General features: G+C 43.5%; 1 protein-coding gene across 1 annotated transcript; it reads right to left on the bottom strand.

Annotated features, from left to right (window-relative positions):
• Window positions 1–5,690: 5,690 nt before the first annotated feature.
• On the bottom strand, window positions 5,691–6,452 carry LOC116503120 (leucine-rich repeat-containing protein 3-like). The gene has a single exon (XM_032209310.1). It carries the CDS (start codon window positions 6,450–6,452, stop codon window positions 5,691–5,693), a length of 762 nt encoding a protein of 253 aa, XP_032065201.1.
• Between the last annotated feature and the right edge of the window lie 3,515 nt (window positions 6,453–9,967).

Genomic DNA, 9,967 nt, shown 5'->3' with positions numbered 1-9,967 from the left:
AAATACATATCAAGAGCTTATAAGGAACTCTTCCTTTCAACAGGAAATAATTTGCTTCTTCGATCCAGTAGGCTGGCATTTTCCCATGAACACCGCCTTTTGTATCAGGAGATTCAATTTTACAATAGAAATTGCCTGATCAATTTGCAAAGCAGATTTGCAAAGCAGAGAAAACCATCAAGGCCATATTTTTAATGCCCCACAAGAGCCTGTTAGATGACTTGGTCAAGTAAAGCAGGTTAAATGACAACGCCTGCAGCTCTAGAAAAAAAGGATGCAAATTCACTCCTCGCTTGTTCTCCAAAGGTTTTTAAAGGGCATGTTCTTATAAAAGCAATTTCATAATAGGTAATACTGAGTGAAATAGCCAAAAATAAAAATAAACTCCCCGTCCTTCATTGATTGTTGAATTGCTGTTAGGATATGCTCTCGTTTGGGCTTGGCAGCCTAGCTTGTAGCCCATGATGCAGGTAATGCAGCCATAGATTTGGAAGGAGAGGCTCACGAAGGGGATGGGGCAAGACAAACTGCTTTGCTACGTGTTTAAGCTTGCTAATTACAGGTAGTCCTCGACTTATGGCCACCGTTGAGCCCAAAATACCTGTTGCTAAGGGAAACATTTGTTATATGAGTTTGCCCCACTTTATGACTTTACTTGCCATAGTTGTTAAGTGAATCACTGCAGTTGTTAAATTAGTGACAGTTGTTAAATGAATCTGGCTTTCCCATTGACTTTGCTTGCCAGGAGGTTGCAAAAGTGATCACATGACCTCGGGACACTGCAATCGTCATAAATATGAGTCAATTGCCAAGCAGCCAAATTTTGATGGGGACGCTGCAACAGTTGCGTGTGAAAAATGGTCACAAGTCACTCAGCGCCGTTGCAACTTGGAACGGTCACTAAATGAATTGTAAGTGGAGGCCTACCTGCAATGGATTGATTAATAAGATAGCGCTTTCAACAGCCGTAGTAAATCATGGAAAATAAAACATACCCTGTTACAGGTGGGATTCCAAATCTTTTCCTACTGGTTCTGTGAGAGAGCGCTTTGTGCGCACGCTCGAGCGCACCACTCAAAGACCACTCTCGGTGTTAGCGCTGCTGATCTGATCTGATCTGCCGCGTGAATTAGCTGAGCTAAAAACAAGGGAATATAGGGAATGATGGGGTGGGGGGGAGGACAGGACCAGCCAGAGATGGTATTTGCCGGTTCTCCGAACTATTCAAAATTTCCGCTACTGGTTCGCCCGTCCTGGCTGAATGCCACCTCTGCAAAAGAAATATTTACACGAGTAGCGGGGGGATGGCTTTTAGAGGGTACCCCAAGTACCCATCTAGTCACCAGGAATCAAACTTCATCCTGGTGGATTGTACTTCAAAAGAATGCAACAAATGACATTTACCTTTCGTGAATTAAACTATTTCTACTTCATGAAGCATGAGTAGCTGATAGCATAATTTAATAGACTGTCTTCTGGAAACAGATGTGGCTAAGGCTACTGAGCAGAAATATTCCCATCTTAATTTCAGTATCATCCAATCCTAAGGATTAAAACAGACCAACATACTCTCACACATATTTAACATATTTAAGGCCATGAGAGCTGTAAGTACCTCCACCTGTGTTCTGGATCCGTGTCCCTCATGGCTGGTTACGAACTGCAGTGAGGTGACACGAGGCTGGATCCAGGCGGTCGTGACCGCCTCCCTTCGGGAGGGGAACTTCCCCGCCGCACTGAAAGCGGCGGTGGTGAGACCCCTCCTGAAGAAACCATCTTTGGATCCAGCTGTTCTTAATAGCTATCGTCCTGTCTCCAACCTTCCCTTTTTGGGGAAGGTTGTTGAGAAGGTGGTGGCCTTTCAGCTCCAACGGTCCTTGGAGGAAGCAAACTACCTAGACCCCTTCCAGTCAGGCTTCAGACCCGGTTACAGCACAGAAACCGCTTTGGTCGCATTGATTGATGATCTCTGGAGAGCCAGAGATGAAGGACATTCCTCCATCCTGGTCCTCCTTGACCTCTCAGCGGCTTTCGATACCATCGACCATGGTATCCTTCTGCGACGACTGCGGGGGGTGGGAGTGGGAGGCACCGTGCTACGGTGGTTCTCCTCCTACCTCTCGGACAGGTCGCAGTCGGTGTTAGTGGGGGGGCAGAGATCGTCCCCTAGGCCCCTAAATTATGGGGTGCCTCAGGGTTCGGTCTTATCCCCCCTGCTATTCAACATCTACATGAAACCGCTGGGAGAGATCATCCGCAGGCACGGGATTAGATACCATCAATATGCGGACGATACTCAATTGTATCTGTCCGCCCCGTGCCAACTCAATGAAGCGGCAGATGTGATGAGCCGGGGTCTTGAGGCCGTTATGGACTGGATGAGGGTTAACAAGCTTGTGCTCAACCCAGAAAAGACCGAGTGGCTGTTGTGTTTTCCTCCCAAAGATTTGACTAATATTCCAACACTCAGGCTGGGGGGTCAAATTTTGCACCCCTCAGAGAGGGTTCGCAACTTGGGAGTCCTCCTGGATCCACAGCTGTCATTTGACCACCACCTAACGGCTGTGACCAGGGGGGCATTCGCCCAGGTTCGCCTGGTGCGCCAGTTGCGACCCTACCTGAATCGGGAGGCTCTCACAACAGTCACTCGGGCCCTTGTGATCTCTAGGCTGGAATACTGCAATGTGCTCTACATGGGGCTGCCCTTGAAGAGCATCCGGCGGCTTCAGCTAGTTCAGAACGCAGCCGCGCGAGTGATTGCGGGTGCACCTCGATTCACCCGCATAACACCTATCCTCCGCGAGCTGCGCTGGCTGCCTGTCGATCTCCGGATGCGCTTCAAGGTGCTATTAATCACCCATAAAGCCCTACATGGCAGTGGATCTGGATACTTGAGAGACCGCCTTCTGCCAATTACCTCCCTGCGACCAATAAGATCCCATAGACTAGGCCTCCTCCGTATTCCATCGGCCAGCCAGTGTCGGCTGGCAACCACAAGGAGGAGGGCCTTCTCAGCAGTAGCCCCGGCCCTTTGGAACGAGCTCCCCGTGGAGATTCGTACCCTCTCCACCGTCCAAGCCTTCCGCATAGCCTTGAAGAACTGGCTCGCCCGTCAGGCCTGGGGATAAGGATAGTTACCCCTCCCGAATGATGAATGTATGTTGCCTACCATTTTATTACATGTCTTCTATCTTGATGTTTGTGTTCCCCCCTTCCCAGTTTTATGTGAGCCGCCCTGAGTCCCCTCAGGGAAAAGGGCGGCCTACAAATTCTAATAAAACTCTAAAAACTCTAAACTCTTTAAGTAGGGTGATATGTGGATTTGGGAAGATCAGAAGGATATCGCCTACTTGTAATGCAGGCTTTAACCATTTTCTTGGCCTTGAGTTGTAATCTAATAGCAACAAAGAAAAATGTAGGTCAGTACCTTACTGCTTGTTAGTCTACTCTAAAACATAAGGATCAGACAAAGGTGAGTTTGGAATTAGATGTACTTTTATTTATGTAGGCACAGCCACCAAAGAAGCAGAGTTAGACACACAGTACTTTTGGTTACAAATATGCATTTCATGTTAACGATGGAAACCTGTTTTTCTCCCCAAAACAGCATTTCCTTGGAGCAGTGGATAGGGAGTGAAGGTCAGTTGTAGCTAGAGCCAAAAAATCATCTTATTTCTTTCACCTTATTTCTTTTTCCACCAATCTCCCTCCTTTTAAAACAATTACTTTACTTGTGGAGATGCTACCAAGAAAAACAGAAATAGCTGTTAGTCTTCTTGAATTGAATTTTGCTTCTTTGGAAATTAGATTGAAGATGTCAGCTGACCACTTCTGATGTAATACACTGAGAGTCTTTAAGAGGATATGAAATCCGTTTTGGGAGGTGGGGAATGGCAATAACTGAGCAGATTAGATGGAAACATCTCCGTAAAACACCAGGGATTAAGAAACTGGGATTTGTTATTGATTTCATGCTTTGCTCCCTGGTATTAAACTATGATATATTTAGAAAGCAAGATCCAAATTGACTGACAGGTGCTTTATCTGGTGTAATTATAAGAAACGGTGTACACAATAGAAAGGGGATCTAGTTTTTAAACAACTGTTTTGGATTATATAGCACGGTGGCCTGTGGGGGAGACAAAAGGCAGAAATAATGCTGCAAGTGCAGTTTTAAGGGGCATAATTCCAACAAGGATTACAAGGATAATTACATCTGATTTTTTAAAAAACTTTTGCCTTTTGTTCCACTGTTAAAGGCAGAGGGGATGCTTGCCAGGAAAAAAACGGAGATTGCAACCATTATGCATATTACTCATGCTTCAAAGTGTTAACAAAAAGTGGTCATTGGAAGAAAAGAAAATCTGCAAACTTTATGGGTAGGAGGGAAGACAGAAATGAAGAACACACCCATACAAATAGTCTACTGGAAGTGGCTTTCAGCAACCCAAGTGGAGAGGATAAGGCTCACAGTTTAAACAAACATGTTCCCACTGTTCCAACTTTCACCAACCCGCCTACTTGGTGAAAGTTGGAAATAAAATTTTTGGAGGATTTTTTTAAAGCCAGCCTTTGATCCAGCCATCTTAAGGGCATCCACAGTTGGGGAAGGGAATTGTCACATTTCAGGTTGCTACTAATTTAATCAATCAGATATTTGTTGGAGAAGCTGGGAGAAAAAAGAGTCTTGTCAGTGAGATCGGTACATATTTATGAGTGGAACCTAGTGGATTAAGATGTGAGTTTACTGGGGGGGGGGCAAATTGTTCTACCTTTAGAGCAAATATTCTTAGTTTATTCTGAAAAAATAGCAAGTAGCACACTTGGGCAAACTACCAAATAAACACCCAAGATATCGGATTGGTTGCAACCTGAGCCAAACCCAGTTCAGCCCAGTGCTTAACCCTGATAACATTCCGGACTATCAGTAGAGAAGGACATAAATCAAGTAAAATCATACCGGAGTAATTCTTGTAGCTAAAATTATCATGTGGGAGAAATGGATTGGCTAGAGACTTATGTTAATGTAGTCTTACCATGAAACCAGCTTGCTATAGTGATTAAGGCATCATGTTAAAAACCTGGAGATTGTGAGTTCTAGTCCTATCTGAGGTACGAAGCCAACTGGGTGACCTTGGGCCAGCCACTCTCTCTAAGCCCGAGAAAGCGGACAATGGTAAGACACTTTTGGGGGGGGGGGGAAATCTTACCAGGAAAACTGCTGGGACTTGTCCAGGCAGACAGGATTGAACGGAAGGAAGGGGGTGGGGGGAGAGAAAGACTTGTAATAAAGTAGAATTAGTTCATCTACTTGTGTTTCCTGTCTGGTCTCCCTGGTAAGGCTGACATCAGTCTTGTGCATCTGAAAATACAATTCTCCACTGTCTCCTTTACTTCCTGAGAAATTAAGGGTGATCCCTTCGGAGCCTCTTGTATAACCCACTATCCAGCTGCGGCCCATGCTGTCTCTTATCTGACTGGTCCCTAGGCAGCATCTCTGGGCCCAGACTCCCAAGGTCTTCCCTATATAACCATTACAGTTGGACAGCAGCATTGGTTCTTTGTCTTAAGCAGCAATTTTTTTGGTTGGTCCCTAGATTTAATGCTAGAGGGACAAATTCTTGTCAGATTAAATCTGCTTCCAAAGCAGTTCTGTTGTGTAGCCCCAGCACGTGTGTGAGTCTAGTCCATCAGAGGATTGTGCTGAGCGTATTGTCTTCATCCACCTCCTTCTCCTCGGGTTGCAATGAGCTCCTGGGAACCGGCAGGGATTTGAGGTATTCCAAGTGACGCCGGGATTCGGCTTGGTTGCGCCGGATATAATAGATGACATAAGTGATAACGACACCAAACCAGACAAACATAGTGAGCAGCATTGCAAAATCGGTGTTCTTCTGATGAGTGACGCAGAAGTTGACGCCAGTACTGACCAGATGGGACAAAGTCTTCCCAACATACTCCTTCCAAGTTGCGGTGGTGCACACAATGTCTTCCGCTGTCTCGGCGCCCAAGGAAAGAGCCTTTATCAGCTCCTGCAGGGAGCAGTCACAATGCCAGGGATTGTTGTAGAGTTCTAGCCTAACCCAGGTCAGCATGATGAAAGGAGCAGGGTCTATTTTTCGCAGCTTGTTCCCTGACAGGTCCAGGAGCCTCAGGGCATTCCCTAAGCCATGGAAGGCTGCTGGAGAGATGCTCTCGATGAGATTATCCGCCAGGTGAAGTTCATGGAGGAGTTTCAGGCCATGGAAGGCCCCGCTGGATATGTGGACAATCCAGTTAGAGTCTAGGTACAATACTCGCGTGTCCTGAGGAATGTCGAAAGGGATAACCATCAGGTTTCTCCAATTGCACCACACCACACCGTTTCCTGGCGGGCAGTTGCACCTTCGAGGGCACAGCTGATGGCCATGCAAGCCGTGGATCAGGAACAAGACGACAGACCACACCGACATTTCTGCAGTGAGATCCTGGCTCACGGGACCAGAACTCTGAAAAGCAAAGAAAGTAAATGAGAGCGATAAAGGTCCTTACAATACATTTAATGCAGCGCTGCCAAACTCGCGGCCCGCAGACCAAGTGTGGCCAGTGCACACACCAACCGGGTGTGGGTGTGTGCATTGGCCACACTCATTCCCGGTTTAGTGAAGGTGGAAAAATCGTGATACATCACTGTGATGATGCGAGTTTGACACCCCTGATTTAATGGGTTTATTTTGACAGTAGCTGTGATCATATGACTTTAAGCCGTAAAGCTTTTCTAATAAATGGGCACATACAATTTTTTTGTCTGTTATGAGTTATATTACAACAGTTCATTTAGTGACTATTTAAGGTTACAACTGCTTTTAAAAATGTGACTTATGACCATTTTTTCACAGTTATACCCCTTGCAAATAATCATGTCCCCATAATAATAATCAAATAATCAATCCCCATAATCATGTGATCGAAATTCAGATGCTTGGTAGCTGGTTCATATTTATGACCATTGCAGTGTCCTGGGGCCATGTGATCTCCCTTTTTGCGACCTTCTGACAAGCAAAGTCAATGGGGAAGTCAGGTTCCTTTAATAACCAGGTTACTAACTTATCAACTGCAGTGATTCACTTAACAACGGTGGCAAAAAATAGTAAAATCGGGCAAAACTCACTTAACAACTGTCTCACTTAACAACAGAAATTTTGGGCTCAATTGTGGTTGTAAATTGAGGACTATCTGTACTTAACAAAATAGCTTAACAAAAGCTATTTAACCTAGCATTTCCTCTCCATAAAACAGTAGCCCGTTTTGGTCTGGTGCAAATTGTTATAGTTTATAAATTTATTTTCCTTAAACCAAAAATAGTTAATATTTTGAAAATGGAAGATAAGAAAGCCCCGAATCTTATGTGAGGACAGTAAAATGGTGTCATAAATATATACTAACCTATTAAGCTTTTGGTCATACATGTATGCAAGCAGATTTTCCATTTTGCAAATTTTTCATTCTTATTTCAACAAAATGTATGTCTGATTTTTAGTGGCAGATCTTGGTGATTCCTATAGGTATCTACCCCAAAGTAAGCCTGATTTAATTCCAAAGTGTTCATTTCCAGGTAAGTGAATGCAATTGTCAAAAGAAATAATTTTCAAAATTCTCTTTCATTTTTTATAATTTGGGCATGTTGACTGATGTTCTTGCTTTAGAGATCTCTCATATGCCTCCAGCTATTTTTCTTCCCAAATTCAGCAATGGAAAGGAAAAGGAAAAATGTATATTTGGCATTGGAAATATAGATTCATAATTGAATCCGAACTGCCAGTGGAACTTATAACTCAGTGATTAGGGGAGAGAAATTCAGATGAAGATATAAAAGACAGGATTTATTTAAAAAACCCTAATATGATAATAATGGTAGAAATTGAAATATCAGATTAGTTAGTAATAAATATAGGTAAACAAAGATAAAAAATGAAAGATTGATTAAGAAGCAGGTTAATTATCCTGGTCAATCTGCTTCGGATGTTGATTATTTTCTTTCTGAATATTACAAAAAGAAGCTCATATATTTACAGTACAACACTAATATCTTTTGATTTTTATTTCCTAACCTTGCTTATATGCTTGCCAGATTTAAATACCTGCTCTTGTGCCTTTAATAGCAGCAACATATGATTCTTTCTCTGCCAGGAAATATTCCCCTTTTGAGCTGCTACAGACAAATTGCCACCACAGACCCAAAGTTCATAAACCCTGTGTCTCCCAGTCTTCTTTTTGCTGATTTAGAACATTACAATATTTTTTTTAATAGTTTGCTACCGTTGTTATATGCTCCAAAAACAACGCATCTGTATCATCAGTTTTAAAGGAATAAATGAATACCATTTTGCTCTGCCTTTGCTGGGAACAGATAACACTGATGCTTTTCTATCTGCGTGTGATTTTATGATCAATCCACACCCAACATATTTTTGGTTAGCCAAGGTTGATCAGACAACGCCACAGCCATTGCTCAGCCATTTTTGACTTTCAGCTATTTTATGGAAATACGTGAAGGTTGAAGCAGCACAGTAGCTGCAAAACCTTGGAGGATAGTAAATTGAAGAGATGTTTTTAAAGATTTCCATAACATTCCTAGTATGAGGCAGAACCAAACAAAACTTTTCTTAGGAGACATCATCAAGGTGTTGGGTATATCATCTCTGGCTAACTCCTATGTCCATTGATTTGATGGGAAATCTTGGAAGTACCCCCCCCCCCTCTTTTTCAAATCTACAGTATGCATTGTGCTTTTATGCTATGCTTGTCTCCCACTGAGTTTGAACACTGTTAGATGTGCATAGGTTTAGGAGTATAGCATGTGCATTCACAATTGTGGCCATTTAGGAAGATACTGGCTAAATTACCTAATCCAGGACTGTACAGTATTACAATTGTCTAAAATTCATCTGGCCTCCATGGTTCTAACTAGGGTGTGTAAACATTAAGGTGGGGCTTTGTGTATTGCTTTATTTAGCTGTGGACTGGATTGTGTTACAGTGCCCACTGTAACATACCTCCCAACTTTTACCTCCTGTAAATTTTAATTCTGATGAATCGTGATGCAAAAGGAGCATTGACTAATCCAGGTCTTGATGTGATGCAGAAGAGATCATCTGCTGTGTGTCTGCATCAAACCAGATTAAAGACTCTTGGGTGAAGTAGCCCAAATTATTAGTTGATACCCGCATCACCTAAACCACCATGCCACACTTACCTGCATGAACAAGGTGCTTGAATCGATCTGTCTGTCTGTCCCCCAACTAATGGAACCTGAAGACAAGGGAGTCTCCCAGCCTTACCTGCAGCTTCTGCTTTGGCTTCCTTTCAGGGATGCAGGAACCACAAACCCCACAGATCAACTTCTCCCAGGATGTCCTCTCTGTCTACTGTAGTTCCCTGCCTGCTGTCCATCAGCTAAAGAGCTTGAGACACGTGACTTTGTGAGTGGGAGGAAGAGAGAGAGAGAGAGAGAGAGAGAGAGAGAGAGAGAGAGAGTGCCCCTACCAGACTGCAGGAGGTGTGGCAGGGAGAGCTGTCATTTTGTGTTTGTAATACACAAACACAAAAAACGGATGAAACAGTGGCCTCCTCCCATCTCACCCCAGAATTGAACATCATAACTTTTTGGACTTTTTAATGATTGGCAGCACCCCCACTTCACATTTTGTAGGAAGAACCAGCATTTTCTGCTGTTTTTTTAGTTAGAGATTTTTTTTGCTTCCTTTGCTGAACAAATTAGGTTCAACCTGTTCTACAGAGATCCAGTGGTTAAGGCACAAGGCTGAAAACCAGGAGGGTGAGTTCTGTGTTAGCTATAGAAACCATTTCTGAAAAACCTTTCCAAGAAAAATGTGGGTCCTGTCCAGGCAGATGCCAGTTCACCCTGACCCAAAGACACCAAAATAAATCTGTTTTAGTTTTAGAAGCTATTTTTCCTTCACATCCT

This window comes from Thamnophis elegans, chromosome 2 (assembly GCF_009769535.1).
Source record: "Thamnophis elegans isolate rThaEle1 chromosome 2, rThaEle1.pri, whole genome shotgun sequence".
In the NCBI taxonomy this organism is placed as follows: domain Eukaryota; kingdom Metazoa; phylum Chordata; class Lepidosauria; order Squamata; family Colubridae; genus Thamnophis; species Thamnophis elegans.
This window is presented reverse-complemented; position numbering and strand designations above follow the sequence as displayed.

Bases quoted from the DNA above. Each gene is read 5' to 3' on its own strand.
- LOC116503120 (XM_032209310.1), bottom strand. From the start codon at position 6,452: ATGTCGGTGTGGTCTGTCGTCTTGTTCCTGATCCACGGCTTGCATGGC.